Consider the following 26336-nt stretch of genomic DNA (forward strand, 5'->3'; position numbering starts at 1 on the left):
ATTACATCGAGACCCACCCCTAGAGCGAGACGGCAATACTCATTGATAAGCTGTGCGAGTGAGTTCGCTGTGATCCCATCTTGTGTCCCAGTCCACAGGCTACATTGTCAGGGTATCGGTGGCTGACCGAATTACGTACAAACATAACGGACGATTTACTTTGTAAAGCGATCTTAACGTAACACTGAGCATTATAAATTTAACAATGAACTTTATTTTTCAGTGAACTATAATATCATTCGTCATTTTCTGAGTATAAAATACAGGTAATTAAATATATGGAAATTAAAATTTTTTACTTACAAAAACCAATATTCGATTGAAATCAATGACATAAATGTCTTGTAATACGGCTTCGTCGCAGACTCAGAGTCGCCTTACATTCTAATAGAGATAAAGAAATCGTATTACTATCAGTACTGTAAATATTAAAATGTCAAGTTAGACGAGGGGGAGAGGGCGCCTAATTGTCTGGGCGGTAGTTAGAACCAATCAGATGGCTGGCTGAGCGAAGGGGCGGCGCGTTACCTCGAATCGAGAGCTACAAAGCGAACTCTGTAGCGGCTACGAATCTCGTAGACATTAGGATTGAGTCCGTTCTACGACACCTCAAGCTTCGAAATGTAGTAGAAGCTTTACGATGCAATTTAGTACATATTAGTATTTCACTGTCAATTATTAAATTTAGTAGAATTAGTAGTAAATTTAGTAGTATTCGAATAGAAACCTAAAACGTCAGAGCTTCAAGATTTTAAAAACTTAATCGTACTTATTTTACATATTATATACGAACTTTATTAAACATGATACTTTAACGAGGTAATCATGCATAATATTTAAATTTTATTTTGAATGTTCGCTGAGACTAGACAACACGCAACTTTGCTTTTTAAAAACAATTTTTTAAACTAAAGTATAAGGCCAAGTGTATCAGGATACATCTTTGCAAGGTATTTCCAAAATGATTCAAACTTTCTGGAAATTGGAGTGCATAAACACCCAGCAGAAAAATCTGTGAAAGATATCATAAAAACCCGATATTAGAGAAGTGTCTGTAATGATTACAACTTATCAAAGATAACAGATTAAAATTGTATTTCGTTGTAATAAGTATAATTTTAATATAGATTATCTGTGCTCGTTTTGTTTCTCCTAGAAAAGTAAGATATGACCTAAAGGTCTTAGTTACCAGGTTATAAAATCCCTTAAAATAATCCTATAAACGTTGACATCTGAGCTTTTGTAGTGGGACATGTAATTTTAAGATGGTATGAGAGCTTGATCGGTTAATCGACTGTAATTGAATTATTTATTAAAAACGTTCATAATTTAATTTAATTAGTCTAATTAGTAAGTATTAGTAAGTGATATTAGTTTACGCAACGATCTTTGAACGTTGCTTTACCATTATTATTTTTACAATAAACCTACAACGATTATGAGGATGTATGTAGCGTGTTAGTTTAGCGCATTGCGTCCTAATCCCGGTCAGGACAAGTGGCGGCGACCCCACACTTAACACCCCTGACGCGTGACTAGCACGAGGCGATCGCACGTCTCACGATTGAAATTGTAACAACACATCCAATTATCATCATTTGAATTCAATTGTATTTTTAATAGATTAGGAATGTTTGACTGCGATTTAAGCATTGTTTAAAAACTATATATATATATTTTTTTATGGCTTGGATGGGTGGACGAGCTCACAGCCCACCTGGTGTTAAGTGGGTACTCCAAGCCCATAGACATCTACAACGTAAATGCGCCACCCACCTTGAGATCTAAGTTCTAAGGTCTCAGTATAGTTACAACGGCTGCCCTACCCTTCAAACCGAAACGCATTACTGCTTCACGGCAGAAATAGGCAGGGTGGCGGTACCTACCCGCGCGGACTCACAAGAGGTCCTACCACCAGTACCACCGATCTTTTTTTAATGTGCATATATGTGCAGGAAAGCGCATGGTATGTACAATTTAATTCAACAAAATTTGAACTATAAAGACACTGAAATTTTATTAATAAAACTTCTAATATTTTTGATCACACCCACACACACACACACACACCCTCTTACACTCACTCATGCTCACACTGATTACACAAAGAGGGTACATTAATACATTGATTTCAATATCATACTTTTGTTAATTATAGTATTTTAGGCTCACATATTGTCACTTTTGGGCAATTCATGAATTTCTGCTTAATTTTTGTCTAGTAATTTTGTATTTTGTGTAAATATCTGAAGTGATATTGTTGTATTCTTTGTACGAGGAGCACGGCTGCTTCAGGTACAGGTTCTAGCACCTAGTTCAAGCACAGGTGCAAATTATGATTGTGTTTCTACTTCTATGCTAACAATAAATAAAAATATATAAATTCATTTTAAACGGTTATTGGAACTGATGTGCATGAATATTTAATAAAATCTTTGTCGGCACGATCCGTCTCACTACATAATGACAGTCGTCGTGGTCTAAAAGATAAGACGCCTGGTGAAATAGTATTGAACGATCCGACTGTACTGGTGTTCGAATCCCGCATACAGAACCAGTTTTTGTAACGAGATGCATGCTTTTTGTGAATAACTAACGAAAGGGAAGATCTTCTAGCGAGCGGGTAAAGTTGCTCGGTACATCGACGGCCTAGATGCTATTGTTTGAAACTTTTTGTATTATATTTGCAAACTTATCATAAAAATGTCGTTAGCGAGATTCGGACATCTCTAAAATATTTTGTATTTGGAGATAACTACCCCCCCTTTTTTACTATAACATCATTGACTACCCCCTACATATTTAACTTACTTTCACGAATTACTTTCACGATGAAGGAATAAGATCGTGTAGTAAAAAGGTGGGTTGCGTCATTAACATTGATGTTGTCTATGGACGCCGGTAACCAGTTAATACCAGGTGAGCCCTAACTCATTGTAATATAATTGGAGCTTGACTCTAAATGAAATCGTGGGAAAGTTTTTTCCATTGCGACCGCTATTTTTTTAAACTGGCACGGATTTAAAACAAACATTTGATTTTATTGTGGGCCTTGTTACTTGGATTGTTATGTTAAAAAAACATATGCACGAGATACAAAATGAAAAAGGGTTGTGTTCAATAATTCAAAAACACTTCAGAATTTAAATTTAGGTAACAAACACGTGGACATTATTTTAAGTGTTTATTAATCAGATTAAATTATTTCATGAGTAAAATTGCATGCAAAAAAAGGGTGCGTGTACTTATGTACGCGCGTAAGAAGTTGTACTTTATTTTTATTAAATTTATTTCTTTTTTTTTATTTAAATTTTAATTAATTTGAAAAAAAAAACGATTAAACAACATCCTCAAACACGCATATTGGACATCCTTTTTCTTAACATCGTATAAATTCGGTAATTCTCGGTACGGTTCGGAAAGTTCACCTGCGGCTATATTCAGACTCGCCAAGTTACGTGGGTCGTATTGTAATGAGCGATTTAGTGGGCAACTTCATTCTGTTAATTTTGTGTCACGGTGCGCGCACATCGTATAATTTCACTCTCATCAATTTTTCATAACGCGCCTAAAGAAGTATAACTTCAAAAAATATTTTATATTGTAGGATATCGTTATCACCAATCACTTTACCATCACAAAGTATAAAATTTAGGTAAGTAAATACACAAATACTGTAGTCTAGTAAATACCATAATACGGCATCTTATAAGCTCGAACAAGTAGGTACCACCGCTCTACCTATTTCTGCGTTTCAGTTCCATTTCAGCGTGGCATTGCGTTGTTGATGACTATGGGCTCCAGTAACCGCTTAACATATCAACATCTGAATGCTCCTATCAATATTCAGATACGAAATCTCAACTGTATATTATGGCGGCTGTCCCAACATTCAGACCAGAACACGTAATTGCTCCACGGCTGAAACAGGCAGGGTTGAGTACCGATCCGTTCGGACTCTCCATATTACGCTCTTGCGAATTAAACGGACTGAAGGAACTGTCCATTCTTGACCAACATCCCAGCTACAGCTTTAGAATATCTATATTATATTAATACGTGAAGCAAAAACTTTGTACCCCTTTTTACGAAAATTGCGCCAACGGAGGAGTATGAAATTTCTCACACTTATAGAGAATATAGAGAAGGAGTGCAGAATGTTAATATTTCCTTAAATTATGCATAAAAATAGAATAAATCAATAAAAAAATTGGATCACTATACCGTGTTTGTGCTAATTTATGCTAGCCGTATTTGTTCTAAAATAAATCATTATTTGTGTAGGTGTTTTTATAAAGATGATGTTAATCCTTTTCCAAATAAATATGTTATTCATTACAAGTATTTCATTTAAAATAAATTTGCCTGTTACATCGTTTGATTTCAATCACTATCTTAGAAGATATCGCAATTTTAAAATAGCATCGCAGCAAAATAATGACTAAGTGCGTAATAATTATGTACAAGGCGTCGGCCGGCCGGTGCGCGTCGGAACAAAATAAGAAGAATAATAAGAAACACCCAAATCCCTTCAAGATAGGCTTTGAAATTTGTAGATTTTTCTCGATTTCTCCACGATCCCATTGTCAGATCCTGATCTTGACGATTAGAGGACCATTCGGAGAGTCTACCCTTTCGAACAAAAAAAAATAAAAGAAACTATCAAAATCGGTTCAAGCATTCTCGACAAAACATACATAGATGAAAAATGGTGGTCGAATTGATAACTTCCTCTTTTGAAGTAGGCTAAAGCGTGATTTTTGTACCTTTAATAGCCCTTTAACATTATATGATACAAAAAAAATCACCTCCTAAGTGAATGATGTTGTGGGTAAAATTTAGCGTTATGCCAAAGTAACTATTCCGCGCGGACGAAGTCGCGGGCAAAAGCTAGTGGTTTATTTTTATCTAGTAGTAGCTATGATTGAAATTAGAATAATGAGACGAATAGAATATGCAACTAAATTAAGAATAAACAAAATCGGATAAAACCAAAAATATTACTATTAGGTATTCCTCATATATTAGGTTGACAATTCTTGCACGATTAATAAGGTAAACTTGTAAAGCACTTCACTAGCCATTATCTTATGGTAACCATGAATGAACTGTCGGATATGAAACGACAACTCATTCAATATCAACACGTTTTACCCTTCACTAAGCGTCATTAGAGGCTGATGAAACACGAATAATCGAAACTTCGATACTTTGGACACGGTTTGTTTTATTGTATCTGCTTTATGACATTTAGGTATAGAGCTACGCCGGTGTAATATATTGATATTCATTCAGAATTTTAATAATAATATAGTCGTTTTCGTCACTATACGTAACACACTCCAGTGAAAGTTACACATTAATAATTCAACGATAGTATTTATATTAATTTAACGATTAATTCAACGGTTTTTTCATGTTCTACAAAAGCTATTTGCCACATCCATGTTTTTTTCGGATCTGAGTGTTGCTTTTAGCGTTGCGAGTGGAACGCACCTGCAAGGGTGGGTGCGAGTTGGTGACAAATGAGCGCAACGTGTAAAAATTGCGCTCTCTCGTCGCGTTCGACTGAATTAATTCGTCTCACGGTGTCTCTTAGCGTCATTGTTTTATTGCGCCTTAAATCACGTAGACAGGACACCAATATATAATCTTTATATATATAAAAATGAATTGCTGTTCGTTAGTCTATCGAGAACGGCTGGACCGATTTGGCTAATTTTGGTCTTGAATTATTCTTGGAAGTCCAGAGAAGGTTCAAAAGGTGAATAAATATGAAAAACCTCGGAATTATATAAAAACAAACAATTTTGTTTATCCTTTGATGTGTCCCCCGTCGGACGGATTTTAGGTCTTTTGTTTATCGATTGAGGCACTACGAAGTCTGCCGGGTCAGCTAGTATATAGAATATATTTATACATTCCTAGCTAACGTTATCCTGTACACGCGTATCATATCTGAAAATTATACGAGTTTAAGTACACTTTTTAATAAATTGCGACAGTCTGGCCTGTTTTTTTTTTACAATACCGAATTGTGAATCTAAGCCGTTATTTAATTCACTGGAACTTGGCGATTTTTTTTATCAAAATCGGTCTAACCATTTAAAGGAGTTCACTAGAATATAAACGGAGAGAAGAATATATTAAGGTTATTGGAAGAGCCTGAATATCAAAAGTTCGAAGTTCACTAGTTAAATGCGCCATTACCGTATCGGCCAATTACTAGGAACTAGGTTTTCTTTTTCGGGCCGGTATAGGAACTGGGAACTGCCATTACCGCTTTTTTTTAATACAAGATCTACCATTCAGAATATTAAGCAAACGGGAGGTCTTTAAAATATAAATAAAATTCAAATACCAAATTAATTTCCATTTTATACCGAGTCCACCTAGTGAGGTAATTTTTATCAGCGAAAAAGGCGAATGTTCGCAGCTACGACTCATGTGCTGGCTACACTCATCAAGCTCTCGCAAAATGCACTTAACGGCATAGGCAAGCTTAGCAGCATAGCGGCCTTGACACCGTGAAGCTATACTTAATAAGTTGTAATAAAGCTACAGATAAGCTAATATATATTGTTACGGTAAGAGTAACGTCATCTATCGCCGAAGAGTCCAACAAATATCGAAGGATCTAGTAGCACCTAGAACGCTCGAGAAGTACAACGTCATCTATTATCAGATAGCGGAAAACAATACTAGAGACATGGAATATTCTCGATAATTCTAGGGATGAGGTATCGACTATAAAAGCGTTGCAGGGGTGGCACGCAGTCAGTCAGTAATCAGAACTACTCGAAGCGAAACAGCGAACGGATCACCTGAAGCGAAGCGAAAGAAGCGAATTGAGAGTTTTAAAGTGTTTGTTGAGTGTTTTAAGTGATCAAGTGTTAAATACAGCTTTTAAGTTGTACTCCGGTAGAATTTTTATTTATCTCGAACCCCAGCGCGTAACAATATACTGCAGCAAATTTAGCGTCATATGAATTGTAGACAAAAAATAAAAAAGTTGATTCTGTCATGTCTGTACGTTTTGTACGGCGCAAAGCTCTAGTAGCAGGCACTTAGCTGCCCGCCCGAGGCGCTCTGATTTATGTACTGGCAACATTCAGTTGTGACAATTTATTTCAATTAACGCTCAACTACGCCCGCAGCGCCCCACTCATTACATTCGAATACAATTATCCAGATTTTTTTCTTTGAAATTTTATTCCGTTCAAACACTATTGTTCTACGGTTAAATGGAAGTTTATACTGATAATCATTGTAGAATAAATTACTAACCAAGAGTATCTAAACAGTATCTGATAAAAACCATCAAAACTATATTACCATATATGTATAAGTACAGATACCCTATCTATACCTATACCAGTCAGACAAGAGTTAGAATAAAATGAAACGAATCATCAAATAGGCTACGAACCCCAAAGAATCGCTCGAAAAACATTAGCGAACCAATGCTAAACGGTTTGTTCAACAAATCCCAATCATTGAACAGAATTCATTTGTTCGCTAAAAGCGTGACAACTCGCAAATCCTCATTGGACTGGACGACGGCGGACTGCGACGCTTCACAAACAATAGCGACAGATCGCGAAAAAGTCCTTTTAAAAATGTTGCGGCACGTACGGTGGGAAGGCACCCATTACTGTGAAGTGGCTATTGTTGGTTTTAAGATTTTCGCGCTTCGAACACGGAAGTAGAAATGTTCGGTAGTGACAAAAAAACTTTATTTTCAAAAATTATATCAAATTTAAATATAATAATAATGGTATGTGTATAGCCGACTTAACCTTATAGGTGTATGGCTCTAATAAAGAATGAAAAAAAAATGGTATGTGTTTATAGGATTTTTTTTTTGTTTATTGCTTAAATGGGTGGACGAGCTCACGGACCACCTGGTGTAAGCGGTGTGGGGGTAGTCATCATACAACGCAAGATATTTGACAAATGCCTGAAACGCGCTTACGACATTTTCAACATAAGTTTGCATATATACAAGTTCCGAACGACAATATTCGGACCGTCGGTCTCCCGAGCAATATCACCCACTCGGTGGCAGATCTTCCCTTTGTCGTTAAATATCCCACAAGTTCTCGCCCACCTGTCCTGGTGAAACTGGAAAGGCCTCCGGGCCACCAGTAATCCTTCAATCATAAAAAAAAAAAACAAGTAGTTACCGGAGCCCATAGAAATCTACAACATAAATGCAGCCACCCACCTTGAGTGTTGTAAGGGTCTCTCACTTTTAACAGTACACGACTGTCCTGCCCTTCAAACCGATACGCATTACTGCTTCACGGCAGAAATAGGCAGGGTGGTGGTACCTACCCGTGCGGACCCACAAGACCTTCTACCACCAGTAAATGATAGAATGTTCGAAGGACTCGTTGGTCTAGAGATTAGTGACGCTTACCACTTAACCAAGGAATCCGGGGTTAGATGGGGGTTGATTATACGATGGAATTAATATATTTGTCAAAGACATCGGAAATTCGGAGTCATCGTATTCTTGTTTCATGTATATGTGCTCAATAATACAGAACAAAATCCCAGATCAAGGTTGTTTAATGTTACCCTTACCCATGCTTTCCGTTTTTAACTTTCATACTACATATCCTCATTATTTTATTGGCTTTTACACTTTATAACTGTGATAATCAAACTAACTACTTATGCGCGTTCATAATGCCGGTGTTCGTTTACCTTAAGTAATACCTACACATATACATTTAAAACAAACACTAAAACGGTATTTTATGAACTTTAACCTATAACTATCAATATGTTTAACACATTAATATTTTGATATAGATAAGAATGCTCAACCATATGATATTACCAACGAATTCAATCAGTTCCGCTTTACTTGTATCAAGCCGTTTTAGCTCGACGGAATGTTTGTTCAAGAGTAAAATACGATTTACATCCATTTCATTTAATACAATGAATTCCTACATACCAACTCATTTGAATAAACCGTTTGAATATCAGCTAAGGGAATTTCAAAATACTAAGGAAAGCGATTCAAAGCAGCCGATTGTAAGAATCTAATTAGACGATGCGATCCATATCGTTCTGTTTTTCATTGGGTATTATAACAAATATATTTCAAATATGACAAATCATTTATTCTAACTGATATTGCAAATCCATAGTAATATTACAAATGTAATGGAATGTAAAAAACGTCTAGTTTTGTCTTCTTTCATATCAAAACGAAGCAACAGATTTTTTTTTTGTTAAACTGATATTATTAGGTCAGGACACTGACATATTATGTTACCTTATACCAAAAAAAAACTCCTACCCACTAGAAACTACACTCGCATTTTTCCCAGACCACGCGGGCAAAGCCGTGGCCAACATTCAGTTTTATTATAAGTCTTATCTTGTAGACCTTGTAGTATACAACAAAAAGTCAAGATCATTCATGCACACAAAAAAATAATGACAGTAAACAAAAATCTAATACTAAGCGGGAACATTGGCAATACTTTTAATTACTTCGTAATATATATCGATGCCGTTCAAAAATACCACGACGTTCTGGTATTCGTTTTTAGCGTGAAGTCTTGAAACGGTGCGGATCTTCGGGGCGAATCCGAGGGCTTGTACGCCTCTGTTCCGTAACACAAGCATATCAGACGTGGCCAAACAAACAACCGGCTTGACATTGTAACCCCTGAAATAGATAGTCTTGTTATGTTACATCGATCGCTTTGTTGATTAGTGAAATCACAAGGTCTGGGTTAGTAGTCTTTGTTAGATAATAGGCTAGCGTTTCCGGGTCATCAAAGATTTAACCCGAGTCTGTTGAATGCGTAATGCTTATCTGACCTTAGTCTTATTATCTTATACTTAGACAGGATAATTAAATTTGGAATTTGACATCGAAATATTTACTAATTTCATCAAATTTAAAAAATAGTATTGTTTAAATTATGTAAATAAAAATGTCAAACTGTAATTTCTTATAGCACATTCTGTCCAATAAGCTGTTTACAAGCTTTCGTTTCATTTCAACAACTACATAACTTTTTTTCTTACTTATGCTGATAGCCTCTTAAGGCTGTAGGTGAGCTCACGGGGCTCAAACCGGAGTGTTGCCAACACTGGCCCTAGCAAGAGCAGTGCTTCGCAGAATCTACCACCGGATCGGAAACGCGACCCACTGAGAAGATCCGGCAAGAAACTCAGTGGGCTGTGTCTATGGGTTAGTTTACTCGTCGAGCCCTTCGTCGCAAGCGCGGGTTCGGCGAGGACGGCTACCGGTGCTTGAGGTATCTAAAAGCACCGTTAATGGACCGGAAGGTTCCGTAATGACGTGTTTAGGGCTACATCTACTAGATCATCAAGATATAGAATAATTTAATGTACTAGAGTAATTGGTATTTGTTCTTGTTGTTAAAAAAACACTTTTAAATTATGCAATGAAATACTCACATACTAGTCACAGTAGTTCGTAAAGCTACCCAAAATGGATTTGAATCATCTACATCAGTCTCCCCTGAAAAGTCTTCACGCCGAATAAAACTCAATTCAGTATCATTGCCTGCTTTTTCCATCCAGGTATTTACCTAAGAATTTAAACGATCTAACTTAAATAATATTCTTACTGAGGATTGTACGTTATTCTTGATTATATTGTCGTATCTGATGACAAGCCCATTGTCAGTATTCCGTAGGCATAGTGCATTAAGATTACAGGGACTAGTATCATGATCGTCATCCACCCTAAGTGCCTGCCTTTTAGTAAAAAGTTTGCGTGCAGATTACCGGAGAATTGTACAATAATACATATGTTTCTGATACTTTACAATCCTAAATGTTCAAATGGTTCTAGAGTAAATGAATTCATAGAAAACATTTTAAAATATCATTTCAGAAAATTCAAGGCGACAACCCTTTGATTACATTTTGCGTTGCATTTACTAATTCCATATCAATTTATCTTCATAAATGCTGAAAAGAGTGGTAAGTGTTCAGTTCCAGATGAGTGATTCAATGGTGGTGAAGCTCACGTGATACAACCATAACATAACGTGACTGCATTTAATTTAATTTTTTGCCATAAATAGGACAATTTCACTATCCACTTTCATATTAGATGAGAGATATTAGACTTTCTGATTGGAAATGATCAGGAATGTAATAATGTATGTTAGGGCTTCAGTTAAACTTAGAAATTATCTTGTCTAAGAAAATTGTTTTAATATTAAGATCTTTTTCCTTATTTTTTTCAAATTACCATATTTTGAACATCCGAAATTTTTGCATCTGTTGATAACCTCATATCAATAGCAATAGTAAAATTCGTTGGTATAACATTCGTGGCGTATCCACCCTGAAAAGAAATTGGGAAAAATAATTACTCTAAAACTTGTTGTAAGCATAATATATGTAAAACGATGAGAAGTCATTGACGCTCATGGACGTCATCAAAGTCCGAGGTACAACTAAGGTTCTGACTTTGCTACTGCTGAAAATTCTCATCAAAACTCGTTTGAAGAATTACACGTCATCAGATCTATTCGATATGTGCGACAATTCGTTTTGTTTTCCGTCTGTCTCGTGTTTTGTGACAGATGTTTTCATGTTCCATCTCTCCATTAAGTCATATGAAAGTCAGTTTAGCTTAGTGTAACTTTACAAGAACTGTTATTTCTAAGTTTTAAAGCAGAAGGTAAAATATATGTCAGCGCAACGTCACAATTTAGTTAACTTAAAACTGGCACCAGGAGGACGGGACGACGCGTCGGCGGCTGCGGACTGCGATGCGGTCCGCATTTTCGTCGTCGCTGTCGTCGCCGAACATACTGTGGAAGAGCAACCCGGTCGGCCCAGCGGGGTATCCCGGAACACCAGCGGCATCGCCCGGGCGGCCTGGTATGGCCGCCGTACCGCGGAGACGTCATTGGTCGTCGACTATCGCCTCGACGACCCGTCGGTCGGGCGTCCTAAGGGTGGCGCCGCGTGTCTGGTTGTAGTGTTGACCGCGGGAACCCCCCTACTCTGACCGGGTTTTGGACCCCGGTCGGAGATCGGACGTCGGGTGTAAGAGTGCAGGGGAGTTGTTTAGTGGGTGGGCCCTAAAATTCCTTGGGCCCGCGGTCTGCTCCCAACACCTTGCAGATCGTTGAGTCTCACATACCCCGCGCGCCCCCTAGGCGCGGGGACCTCGTAGGTGGTTCAGCCCGTGCCCGAAAAAAAAAAAGGTAAAAGTCAACTGTTTCCTTAATGGTACGTATGTACCAAAACAACTGTTTAAGACGGTATTCAAGAGAATTGATCACTAAGCTACTCCACTACTCTACTATAAAACGAGTGACTTTTGTCGATTTTATCATTTTAAAAACACCATGGAACCAGCCCCTTCATCATACATAAATTAATTAATTATTATTAACACCAGGTGGGCTGTAAACTCGTCCATTCATCTAAGCTAAAAAAAAGGCACGACGTATTCGATGTACCTACCCACAGTGATTAAAACGATTATACTTCTAAATGTTTGTACTATTAGTGTATTTTTATGGTACTCGTAAGACGTGATACGATCTCGGGTGCTTAATTGCTGTTTAGACGAAAGCAGAATTCCTGAAATGCTATATTTTTTAGTATTATAAAAACACTATTTGCTAGTCTTACTCAGTTGTCTGCAACACATGATTAGTTTTCAATCATTTTCAATTCTTATAGCTATATCATTTTTGGATACTACTTACACGAATTATGTTTATATTGACACTGGTGTATCTTCCTTCATCGGGGCTATTTAAGGATTCCAATAAAGTTCTTTGGGTATCTCGATACTTGCTTATTATGTCAACTAAATTATACACCTGCGTATTAAGCAATGAAATATTATGTAACATGACTCGTTTAATTAAAATTTGCACTAAATCATTCCGTTGTTTTACATAATATATGAACCGCCTTAAAATACGATATTTTGATTTTGAATGCCTCTCGCATGTCGAAGTCTGGATTCCATAAGAATATTTACGTAAAACTCTATTCCACTTTGATAATGATTCTCTCAAAAGATATCCGGGGCAAGCAGTAGCCGAAGCAGGCAGTATGTGAGTCTAAACCATAGATTTTTAATGATGGTAGGACCTCTTGTGAGCCCGCACGGGTGGGTACCACCACCCTGCCTATTTCTGCCGTGAAGTAGTAATGCGTTTCGGTTTGAAGGATGAGGCAGCCGTTGTAACTATACTGAGGCCTTAGAACTTATATCTCAAGGTGGGTGGCGCATTTACGTTGTAAGTGTCTATGGGCTCCAGTAACTACTTAACACCAGTAAGCAATTTAAAAAAAACGCGAGTAGAAACTTAAAAGGTCACATCAAAACAAAAGATGAACCAATTTGAGCAAAATTGTCTTCGTTATATATTACTGTAAATGAGCAACGTTCTTATGGACCGTCGGGTCAGTATTTTTGTTAAAAATATTTAGAATTCAGTATGTACCTAGTTGTTCATGTCTCGTGTATGTAAATTGTTAGTACATATAATATGGGCTAAAATTAAAATTTGAGGTGTGAGTCTTGAAAGTTTAGTATGTTGTTTTAGATCTCATCCAGGAGACTTGCTCTTTTCGACGTTCTTATTGGGAACTAATGCAAACGAGGATTATATTTTGACAATGATACCAGCACGGTGCAGATTTTACTAGTGGCGAAAATTGCTGTCATGTTTTTTTTTTTTTTTTGCCCTTGTAGGCAGACGGTCATACGGCATACAAATACGATAATAATTATTTGGATTAAATTGCAATAGTGGCGGTACCTTTTCCATTGCGGTATTCTCTGGCATACTATAACCATGCCCACCCACACCGTGAACCGTAAACTTGATTTCTGAAAATATCAAACACCACAAAATATGCTTTTGAATAAAACTAACGTTAACGTTCGCAATATTCGTTGCGCAATATTCAGAACTTTCCATATAAAGAAGGTTCGATAAATGATGAGGAATTAATGAATTCTGAAATAAGATATTTTTGTCTTGAATAACGTTTTTTTTCTAATCGCCAGAATTTCCATTTTCATCAGCATCCACCTTTGATAATTAAAAAGCAGCTTAAATACGGCGAACTTAGTTTTAAACTTATGAAAATGTAGGCAGTGGAAATGCAATGTAATAGTAGAAAATTTAGTGTTTTATTCGTATATTTTTTTGTATTATATACTATTTTATCACTTACGCCAAGGTCTCCGATCTGTGTAAGTTGCAAACAATGTATCGTCTATAGATGATAATCCCTCGTCTAGTGCAAAACCGATGTTTAAAGATTGAAACTCTGCGGTGTCTACAAACATTTTCATGCCCTTGTACCCACCACTTTCCTCATCTGAAATTTTGAAATATTTGCAAGTAGGAAATGCACAATGATATTAATGAACGCAAGGGTCGATTATTATTGTATTTTCATCACCCAGTAACAATGATCATCTTCCTCTGAATCTGTTATTTCTTTTTGATGTGGTGATTAGTTTAAAGTGATCGACAAATGGGAAGATCTTCCACCAAGCAACTGATATTGCTTGGTAGACATACGGTTCAAATGATATTGTTTAGAATTGATGTACTATGGGCAAACTTTTCTTGAAAATGTCATTATCACGATTGCAGGCATCTATTGAAAATCTTCTGTTCTATTATAGCTACCGCTACAATTTGTATACAAGATGATAGAAAACCATTCTCAATACAATAGGGCTGAAATACTTTAACGAAAAATACAGTCTAAGTTAATGAAAGCTGACTGTCCACCGCGCATTGCACATGACCCTGAACCCTTTCTTATCAACTGGTTTCTTAAAACTTAAAAAATTATTGCGAGCAGCGTACAATATAGTTTTTTTTTCGTTAATATTTTCTATTGCGTCAGGAAATTTGAGAACCATTCCTTATACTCTAACACATAAAGAAAATCCTAATTAAATAAGTACCGTATTATAGTATATAAGTATTGTATATACATCAATTACCGGGCATGAACGTAAGATATATAGTGCGCAGCAACGTTACGTTATCACGACTAAGTCTCTTAACAGCTTCCATATATTGTATCCCAACATCCTTTGTATCCTGAGCTCCTCGCGCGAATATGTCGCCATTTTCATCCATAACTGCAGCAAAGGGCGGGTGCGACCATTCAGACTAAATGAAAATAATGACTCTTTAATTATAATTCAATTATAAATTTCTTCTTATTGAATTTACGGCGAATCTCTGAAGTCTACCCAAAATAAAAAAATCGAGTAGCATTTCATGTTAATATACATATGTACAAAATCTCTTGTATATAACAATGTGCTAGTAGTATAATTCGGAAAAGTAGGATATTGTCCATCATTAATACTTGAATTTAAAAAAAACCATTTTCTATTGTAAAAATATTTGTGTTTTTTACTACTATTACTACTCAGAAAAACTAAATTGTGAGAAATCTTAATAACATCTGTTCTCGATTAGATTCTCTTGAAATTATTGTAATTTTTATGTTTTTTAAATATTGGAAGTATAATGATATTCGATATACTTATAATACATATAATAATAATACAAATTATACTTTTCCGAAATTTTATTAGTTTCACATTTGGTATTAGCCGAACAATCGAATATTTCTTAACACAGCGATGACGCGCGCTGAGTCTTAGAACTGTTGACACAAAACATACAAGCATGAAAACACCATAGTAAATCTACGGTTATTATTATAATTTAAACTTGCTTTGTTTTTGTCAAAGTCAAGTGATAACAATACATCTAAGTTACTATATTAATCGTGTTTCTAGAAATAAAACACTATATTTATAATTGAGTTCTATTTTACGATTGATATTAGTTTCAACAGTAGACATACTGTAATGTATTGAAACGTTGTCTTCTCATTTACATTAAATTTGCTATTAGTTTGTTTTGAAATCTGTGTACGTCCTTACGATCATTCAGTCCACCTAATGTTTAGTTGTTACAGTCGATTAGGGATGCAATACCACGGAATAGATAAATAAGGTTTATTTATCTATTCCGTTAAGGTTTATTAACTAACCTTATTTATCTATTCCGTGTGCAATACCATCGGAATAGCGAAATCGCTGACTTTCGTTGAAGGGTGTGGCAGCTATTGTAACTATACTGAGACCTTAGAACTTATATCTCAAGGTGGGTGGCGCATTTACGTTGTAGGTGTCTATGGGTTCCAGTAACCACTTAACACCAGTCGGCTGTGAGCTCGTCCACCCATCAAAGCAAGAAAAAAAAACATTCTTGAACTTCGTTTCCAGAGGGGTATGTCGTAAGTTTAAGGATATAGTGTGTAGGGAAGTTCATTCCCGGCTCGGTTGTTACGTGGCAAGACTATTGACTGACAAGCAAGACAATACAAGACTCTAGAACCGCAATGACAAAGAGCGCACCGATTCCAGATAGCAAGGTCGAACTTTGCTCCAGTGGCGGCTTGTGGGATTGTCAATAAAGATGATGGATGTTTCTAAGGAAACCTTCAGAGCACTCCCCATGGAATACCTACGTGATATTATACCACAAAAAGAACCAAATTTCGACAAACGATTATAATGATCATTAATGATGCGTGCATTATTGATGCACGATCTATGCGATTCTCCGAATTCTGTACCATAGTAACAAATAGAATACAGTGTTTGGTATTGTAGTTAAAAGTTAGGCTGTAAGAGCGATGAAATTTGTATGACGAATTTTCGTGAAAATAATATTTGATTTCATTTTTCTTACCGCTTCAACAGGCACAACGTCCATGTGAGAGTTTAGCATGATGGCCGGTAGCGTCGGATCTTTTCCTTCCACGGTAATTACGACAACAGGTTTTCCATTAGGTCGATTATAAACATTAAAGGGAAGATTTGCTTCTAATGCTTGCCGTTTCCAAAATTCGATGGCATACTCTAAAATTATGTATTCAAATTGTTGACATCTTTATTTTTATATGAATAATATAAAAATATAATAATAGTAAATAATAGTAAAATATTAAAACAAATAGGAAACGCAAAAAATTAAGGCGTGACCTAAAGGATAACTCGCCGGGTGTTTTTTTTTTATAGCTTATATGGGTGGACGAGCTCACAGCCCACCTGGTGTTAAGTGGTTACTGGAGCCCATAGACATCTTCAACGTAAATGCGCCACCCATCCTGAGATATAAGTTCTAAGGTCTCAAGTATAGTTACAACGGCTGCCCCACCCTTCAAACCGAAACGCATTACTGCTTCACGGCAGAAATAGGCAGGGTGGTGGTACCTACCCGCGCGGACATGTATTCGTATAAAGCTATGCGACTTTATCAGGGTACAATTTAACAGACGATTGGACTTCAGAGTAGAATCACCCCATCCCTTAGCGTAATTTTTGTAAAAAGCATCTAGTGATTTCACTTGAAAATCGGCAGCAGCGCTCTCTGAGTATTAAACTAGCGCATCATGATAAGCTGCCAATTACTAATAGTAGGGCGTACTATAAGCGTCTTGCTTATTTTAGCCAAGAAATCCATTATGTCTACAGGTTTAGATTAGGATAGCCGTTTTTCATTACAATTGAGACTTCAATATTGTGGTTCAAAGTGGGAAGACACATTCGTAACATTATACCTATCGGCTCCCGTAATCAACTGGGCTGTGAGCTGGTTAACCCGTCTATGCAATAAAATTGAAAATTATAATAAAACAAAAAACATAGACCATGAACTCGTTTTACATTATGATAAAAAAAAACTTGGTACATGCTTTAAATTTAAATTATTTTGGCAACCCTAAAATTTTACATTGCTTACTCATCAGCTTTGCCTAACATACAATAGAATCGCGAAGTATTCAAAACAACTGTTCCATCTTTAAAAATAAATGGATACAAAGTAAATCTAATTATTATGCAAGTTTGTACGTACATATGGGCGCAAACGCCACTGTTGGCAATAATTAACATAATAATATATAGTTTAGTTTATTATATGTTAATATTTATTAATTATTAGCAACAAAACTGTTAATCTACCATATTTAATAATTAGCAGACACTGTTTTGATGTGAAAATGTTCAGAATATGTTTAATGTTTATATTATTGTTTAAAAACACAAATGACTGTATAAATGATTAAATATGAATAAAGCATAAATATTAATAATAATTTATATTATAATTAACAGTACTAATAATTTAATTAAGTATTGTAATTGTTATGCAATGATGTTGTTGGCGCCATCTATTATTAGGCTGGATAATAACAATGTTAGTTAATATTGCTTAAAAGTAATTCATGTACAGTAAATTAAATGTGAGTCATGTAAAATCACTAAAATATGTATTTTGAATATTAAGCTATGTTTTGTGAATTGTTTCGCAGTAATTACATTTGTTTGTATAAAAGAAGTTGTAGTTGCTATAACCAACAAAATGGCTAATTGTGTAAAAACCACTGAATAACTCAGGCGTGGCTTTTTGTTGTAAACAAGTAATGTTAAAGTTTTATAGAATTGTATTGTATTTTCATTGTAAAAGAACTTATGTGTGTAAATCGTGGCTTAACGCCGACATCAGAAGTGGGATCACAGCCCCAAAATCAATCGTAAGCCCCGAATGAAGCAATCCACTGTTGAACAAGTGATGGGTCTCTCAACCTGTATTAAAAAGGCGAAAAGTGATGATAGCTGCAAATGCTGTACCCTTGCGGTGGCATTATAACTTTTATTTGCCGCCGTTCAACTCTGATGAGGGCGTGACATCAAGACCGATGCGGAAATGTGGAAACTATCATGAAGCTAATTGTTTCATCGCATGAACATCGAGTTCAAAAGAACAAGCAAGACATAAGCCGATATCTGGTCTTTGTATTGAACCGCATTGGAGCAAGTGAGGGACGAACTGATCCATGCATTCAGTAAGGATGTGGATATTTAAAATGAGTTCTAGACCGTGGATGTTTTGGAAAAGCTACTGACGCTGAGATGGTAAAAATACTGATTTCAGGTATTTATCTTAAATTTATTCGATCCAAGTTATTAAGAAATACGCTGTGGTATGTATTTCGCTTCCTAAATAATATCGATTCTAAAAACGTTCCGAAAGCGTCAAATTGAAAATATTCTGTAAATATAATGTTAATAATCTAAACATAACTCAGTTTTATCACAATCACATAATGATTCCTTCAGTTTTCGTGGCACTTTTAGTAACACTAAGGTTTTAAATGTGGTTACTGCGTCACTTGCGTCATTTCGAGACAACTTGTTACCGCCGTCAAGATGACAAACGTATCACCACAAATAAGACTTAAATCATTGCAGATCTAGTTTAGTAAGCTAAACAACTTCATGTAAAGTTTTTGAGCATAAGGGGTCAACTGATTTCAAAACAAAGCATTGTGACTTTTAATGGAGAAAAATATTAGAACTATTATAGAATTTCATATGGTAATCATAATCATATGGTAATACTGACAGTCTTGCTGACTTCCTAATAGGTTTTAATCTTTTAAAAAATAACTTCTCAGTGTTGCACTCTTTGAGGAGAACTTATCTATTTTTATAAGTTTCTATCCAGTGAACGCTCAAGTTTGGAGTCATTATTCAATCATCATGTAACTTTTGCAAATCATGTTTCATAGATGGTGATCAGGCAGATAAAAGTTGGATTTGAAATAATTAATTTGGATAGGATAGTACAACGCTGTACATACTGTATGTCTCCTGTTTATTGTGAGGAGTTAAGCATATTACAATAAAAATAAAAATAAACTTTTAATAATATGCCATAATAAGAGACAGCTCATCCCTGTTCAGCAGCTCCATATTATTACTTTTCCTTTCATAATTATTTATTTTTGGATGAGTGATTAACTCTCTGCACCCTAGGTTTCTAGTGGGGGTGCTGCTTTATTATTAGTCAAGAAAAAGTATGGCACAGATCTCTATGTGATTTCTGTTTTTAAAACCTTAGTTACATTATTGGAACCCTGTCACTTTTCACTGTTCACCAAGATAAAAGATAATTCAGGAGTTTCAAAAACTTGTGAACAGTATGAAATTCAGTACCACATTATTGCAAAGAGAACGAGCATGGTCAACAGGCATGCTGAACTATTGATGGGTCATAAATGTCACATGTTTGTAAAATATAATTTAATAAGCTCTAACAGGCAGCTATATGAATTACAGTTGATTAAAAGCTACAGCACAAAAATAAAACAAAAAATGCAGAGGCATTAGGAGGATGATGTTCCCTACCTGCCATTAAAATAAAGCAAATTGGAAATGGTCCGCTGAATGATGTATTAGGGGAAGTTGAATCAGCTGGTGAGAAATGGATGGACGAGCGGTCTCTGCCATCCAATGTGTTTTGGTAAAGGTAAAGGTAAAGGTTTGGTAATGGTAAAGGTTTGATACAGGTAAATCTATCCTCTTAATGTCAGAGGATTCTGATAACTGAAAAATTGACCGTATGGGCAGAGAGATTTGTTCTGCTGTAAAATGATTGATAATTTGTTAAAGTGGCTACTTTTATTTTCCTATCCAATTATCCTTCCTAAAACGCTGGCGGGCCACCATGCGAATCCTTAATCCTGGTCTTGTTGGCTAGATCCCGTATGGGTGATGCCTTATGAGTTGGCTAGATCTCGTATGGGTGATGCCTTGAGAGTTGGCTAGATCCCGTATGGGTGATGCCTTATGAGTTGGCTAGATCCCGAATGGGTGATGCCTTATGAGTTGGCTAGATCCCGCATGGGTGATGCCTTATGAGTTGGCTAGATCCCGAATGGGTGATGCCTTATGAGTTGGCTAGATCCCGAATGGGTGATGCCTTGTGGGTTGGCTAGATCCCGAGAGGGTGATGCCTTGTGGGTTGGCTAGATCCCAAGTGGGTGTTGCCTTGTGAGTTGGCTAGATCCCAAGTGGGTGATGCCTTGTGAGTTGGCTAGATCCCGAATGGGTGATGCCGAGTGTGTTGGCTAGATCCCGTAAGGGTGATACCTGGTAAGTTGGCTAGATCCCGTAAGGGTGATGGCTTGCGAGTTAACTAGACCCGTATGGGTGATGCTTTGTGTGTTGGGTAATCCTCTTGTGTGTTAGCTAGATCTCGTAAGGGTGAATAGTGCCTTGTGTGTTGGGTAGATCCCAGTAGGGGATATGCCTTGTTTACTGTTATGTGAAATGCTAAAACAGCGCAAGGGACGCGCTGGAATCAGTATGGCCGTATGGGCGCAAACGCCACTGTTGGCAATAATTAACATAATAATATATAGTTTAGTTTATTATATGTTAATATTTATTAATTATTAGCAACAAAACTGTTAATCTACCATATTTAATAATTAGCAGACACTGTTTTGATGTGAAAATGTTCAGAATATGTTTAATGTTTATATTATTGTTTAAAAACACAAATGACTGTATAAATGATTAAATATGAATAAAGCATAAATATTAATAATAATTTATATTATAATTAACAGTACTAATAATTTAATTAAGTATTGTAATTGTTATGCAATGATGTTGTTGGCGCCATCTATTATTAGGCTGGATAATAACAATGTTAGTTAATATTGCTTAAAAGTAATTCATGTACAGTAAATTAAATGTGAGTCATGTAAAATCACTAAAATATGTATTTTGAATATTAAGCTATGTTTTGTGAATTGTTTCGCAGTAATTACATTTGTTTGTATAAAAGAAGTTGTAGTTGCTATAACCAACAAAATGGCTAATTGTGTAAAAACCACTGAATAACTCAGGCGTGGCTTTTTGTTGTAAACAAGTAATGTTAAAGTTTTATAGAATTGTATTGTATTTTCATTGTAAAAGAACTTATGTGTGTAAATCGTGGCTTAACGCCGACATACACATTTACACAGCTCCTACATTTGTATAAGCTGAGCACAATGTTCATATTTTAGGTAACTTACCAACAATGTTAAATTACTTGATAAAAAATATAGTCTTGCAAATACATAAAACTTATGCAACAAAATCATTTTCACGAAAAAATTATCATCATTCCACTGCCAATACAATTTAATATACTCACATACATTGTATGCATAACATTATGTGTAACATGACACTAATGCATATTTCAAACAATGTAAGATAGGATTTACCATCGGGTTAGAATTACACATTTTTTCACTGGTGGTAGGACCTCTTATGAGTCCGCACGGGTAGGTACCACCATCCCGCTTATTTCTACCGTGAAGCAGTAATGCGTTTCGGCTTGAAGGGTGGGGCAGCCGTTGTAACTATACTGAGACCTTAGAACTTATATCTCAAGGTGGGTGGCGCATTTACATTGTAGTTGTCTATGGGCTCCAGTAACCACTTAACACCAGGTGGGCTGTGAGCTCGTCCACCCATCTAAGCAATAAATAAATAAAAAACATCCGCCAGGAAGCGCTGTTTATACCAACCACCTAGTATCGCTACGTTGACCGACAGTGCGATTCTAAGCTTTTTTACGTTTTTCTCTGAACGCTACGAGTTCTTCTACAAACTAACTTTAAAATAATTCGCAGTAGTCAGCGATTTCTTTATTAGATGGCTGGCATTGCATGTCAATGACCGATGGTAATTATTTACCATCTACTATGCCTTTGGCTTGTTTGCCTGTCACAGCAGTATAAAATACTCTTGTTGTAGGTATTATATAATTATTAGCAAGAGAAACACCCAAACCTAATCGAAATATGAAATATTTTTTACGTACTTAAGTTTTCTTCTTTACTTGTATCTATCTGTAGGTATTCCCTAAATCTTTGAACTGCCGGGTTTTTCAAATAACATTCATATTGATTCTTCACTGGAACCGTCTCCACACTCGTGACTATTATAATTAATACAGACCATAAAAATTTCAACATCTTCACAACAAATGTTTTGAAATCTACAAAATAAAAGAGTTATAGTAGAAACTGCTGACTCCGGGGTAATTTGTATAAATGAGCTTCTTTTATTGATAGGGTAAAATTGTATACAGTTTTTTGTAGACAAATCGTAGTAGATTTGAAGCAAAAAAGCAAATTCGTAGTTTGGGAGGCTTAAACGACGGAGAGAAGATCTTCCACCGAGCGGCTGATATTGCTCGGTAGACCGACGGTTCGATTGTTGTTGTTTGGAACTTGTATATATCCGCTTTATTTTGAAAATGTCGTAAGCGAGATTCAGGCATCTGTCAATTATCTTGCGTTTTTTATGATGGCTACCCGCCACAGTAGCGAGAACTGAACTCAATTCCGAAAAACGTGTTATAAAATGTTTTGATTATTCAATTATTCGTTGTTGTAATTGTATGTTTACTGAAGGACCATACTTTGAAGGTAATCAAATTAATTTGGATGAATAGCTAAGATTTTGTGTATTATTGATCTTTTCCCGACACTTTCGTGGCAGTATTTACCACAGAAAAAATTTGGATGAGTTCATCTATTGTTACATAAAAATCGACGGTCGATATTACGGATTACTTGGAGTTCAAGGTATTCTATTTTTGTTTATCTACAAAAACCATGGTATCATGACCTATGTAAATGTAGTGTTTGCTCACGCGGCCCGCATGCACATAGTCTCTCTCCAGGTCATCGTTTCTGCAGGATATCCGCCGAAGCACCGTTGTACGTGAGGAATGTCGGCCTTCACGACGACTTTAATTTAGATACGTAAATATCTTAAGGTAGCGTCAGAACACGACACGATAACCCTCTTATCGTAGCCGCTGCTAAATACATATCCGACCCAGGTGACGGGGCAATTCAAAGCCGCCGTCGATTCCGTCGATTCCTCGTCTGAAACGTGTCTTGTCGGATCGTCCGAATTTACTAGCCGTGCTTTTAGATCCTTCAAGCACCGGTCATCGTCCTCGTGATTAGTGCTAGTGGTAGCAACGTCGTCCACAGGTTAGAGCCTCGTGAGCTCAACTACTCGCCCGGTGAATCTAGTATGACCCCTCGAGGTCACTAGAATAGGTAGGAAAAAAAGCGTCCTTATCGAACTCATCAATTACGATGAAGAGTTCGACGAGCGAACTAACCCATAGGCACATTCCACTGAGTTTCTAGCCCGATTTTCTCAGTGGGTCGCGATTCCGATCCGGTGGTAAATTCTTCGAAGCACTGCTCTTGCTCACTGTTAACAAAGTCTTTCAGGTTGTGCCCGTAAGAAGCTGAAATAGTCCCATTGCCTACCACTAATACATACAAAAAAAATGTAGGTATGAAAGAAAAAACTAATAGAAAAAAAAATTAAGCAGTAAGTATTTTACTTTCTCAAGTTTACTTTATTTTTATTGTGAACAAAAAATCTGAAAGAATGGCCGTTTTTTCATGAATCATACAATTAATTTTCTAAGAATACACTTTCAAAACGTATTTTTCACTTAATTCAATTTCAATTAAATTGACGTATCAGGTTATTTTTATCACGACCTATTTAAAACAACGATAACAAGAAAGGTATTGAACTCAGTGCGCAACAATTTAATTAATAATGCAAATTAAGATCTACTACTATCTTAAGCAGAAGGTTCGTGGCTTTTAAGGTTCTTATGTGGAAGATGTTATAGTACCTACATGATTGTCATTGCTTGTGTTCAAATGGTGATCTTAGCAGAAACGCGTGAGAGTAAGATTTTTTTTTATTCTGCCAGAATGTTTTTCATTACACAATATTATTCGTGAAACATACAATACTCTGTGAATACGTGATATGTATTATTTTTATTTAATATATATATTAGTTTATCTTCGGGGTAGTCCTATCTATCAAATAAGAGTGAAGGGGTAACCTTACAAAATTGAAACAGGCAGTAGTGTTGGACAACTATCAAAATCGCTAAATACCTACTCAAATTACTAGCCTAGCTTTGTTAATTATTTCCATTATGAAGAAACAACATCAAGTAATAAAAATAAATGAAACAAAAAATGTACAATGGAGCGTTAAGGTCGCATTTACAAATAACGTTTATAGTAAAATAACTACTGACTTCAATAGGTGCTTAACATTTTTGGCATAATGCATTTGCGCTATTTCGCAAATGATTAAATCTATAAATTAAACAAGACTTTGAAGACTCAATATTTTTAGTTTTTATCGTGCACCCTTCAATTAGCAACTTCCTTTATTATTCAACTAGCGACCCGCCCTCGCTTCGCTTCGGAAACATTAAAACACACATGAAACCAAACAATAAAAAAAAATAAAAATAAAAAAAAGTAGCCTATGTTCATCAGGGACAATGTCGGCATCTAATGGAAAAAGAATTTTTCAAATCGGTCCAGTAGTTTCGGAGCCTATTCGAAACAAACAAATAAACAAATCTTTCCTCTTTATAATATAATATTAAATATTATATTATTAGTATTAGTATTAGTATAGATGTGATCATTCCCAGTTGTCGATTTCGGAAATATATGCATCGTGACACTGACCGGTAATCGAATCCAGATTCCCATATTACGTTAGTCAGGCTAAAATTCATTAGACATTAGACACCTAGACGATTTGAGCATTGACTGAACTTTATTCGGATTGCCACATTACAAAAAAATACGGTAGAAAATGAGTGTAGTGTTTTCACACTTACTCACTCACTGTACACTTGTTAGCCTGACTAGTTATTTAAATCACTTAATTCCCTTAAGCTTGAATTTGAATTAAAAACTGAAATTCTTTATTATTACTAATACACAGCCGTTATAGAAATTCATTTGAAATTTAGGATTGAAAACGCAGCACTATCGTGAATGATGCCGATGAGTTACGGTAACTCTTTTACAATACGGAGTCCAATAGCTTGATTCTGCATCCAAAATATTAATAATAATAAAACTTACCAAGAATCAAAGCAATATATTTTTAAATGAGACATTTACGTCTATGTCAGTTCAGAAAATATTTACTGAAATATGTCCGACGTTATAAAGAGCTAACACAACTTTGTCAAAAATAGATCGATCGTTCTACACCGCCTTATCTAGTCTATTAACATAATTTATGTTAAAACTAGCTTTCGGCGCGCAGTTTCGCCCGCGTGGACTACAGTTTATTTCGCGTAAGTGGAGACTCCTGCTAAGCAATGAAATGAAAGTTAAGACTATATTCCCAGAGTTCAAACCAATAGCCATACCGAACTTTTTACATATTTTTTATTACTTAGAGCTCTCGGCCCACCTGGTGTTAAGTTGCTAACAGGAGCCAACGCTAATGTCGCTACCCATCCTCGAGACATGAATTCTATTCTCAGTTTTTACAGTAGTACAACGGTTGCCTCACCTTGCAAACC

General features: G+C 36.0%; 1 protein-coding gene across 1 annotated transcript; it reads right to left on the bottom strand.

The window, feature by feature from the left end:
- Positions 1–8780: 8780 nt before the first annotated feature.
- On the bottom strand, positions 8781–25982 carry LOC114248662 (aminoacylase-1). The gene is made up of 10 exons (XM_089731655.1): positions 25888–25982; positions 22764–22940; positions 16785–16954; positions 15011–15182; positions 14224–14370; positions 13803–13873; positions 12735–12851; positions 11258–11353; positions 10453–10586; positions 8781–9691 (listed from the first exon to the last, which is right to left on the bottom strand). Exons 2-10 carry the CDS (start codon positions 22915–22917, stop codon positions 9481–9483), a joined length of 1272 nt encoding a protein of 423 aa, XP_089587781.1. The 5' UTR covers positions 22918–22940; positions 25888–25982; the 3' UTR covers positions 8781–9480.
- Positions 25983–26336: the final 354 nt, after the last annotated feature.

This window comes from Bombyx mandarina, chromosome 12 (genome assembly GCF_030267445.1).
Source record: "Bombyx mandarina strain Sakado chromosome 12, ASM3026744v2".
In the NCBI taxonomy this organism is placed as follows: Eukaryota; Metazoa; Arthropoda; class Insecta; order Lepidoptera; family Bombycidae; genus Bombyx; species Bombyx mandarina.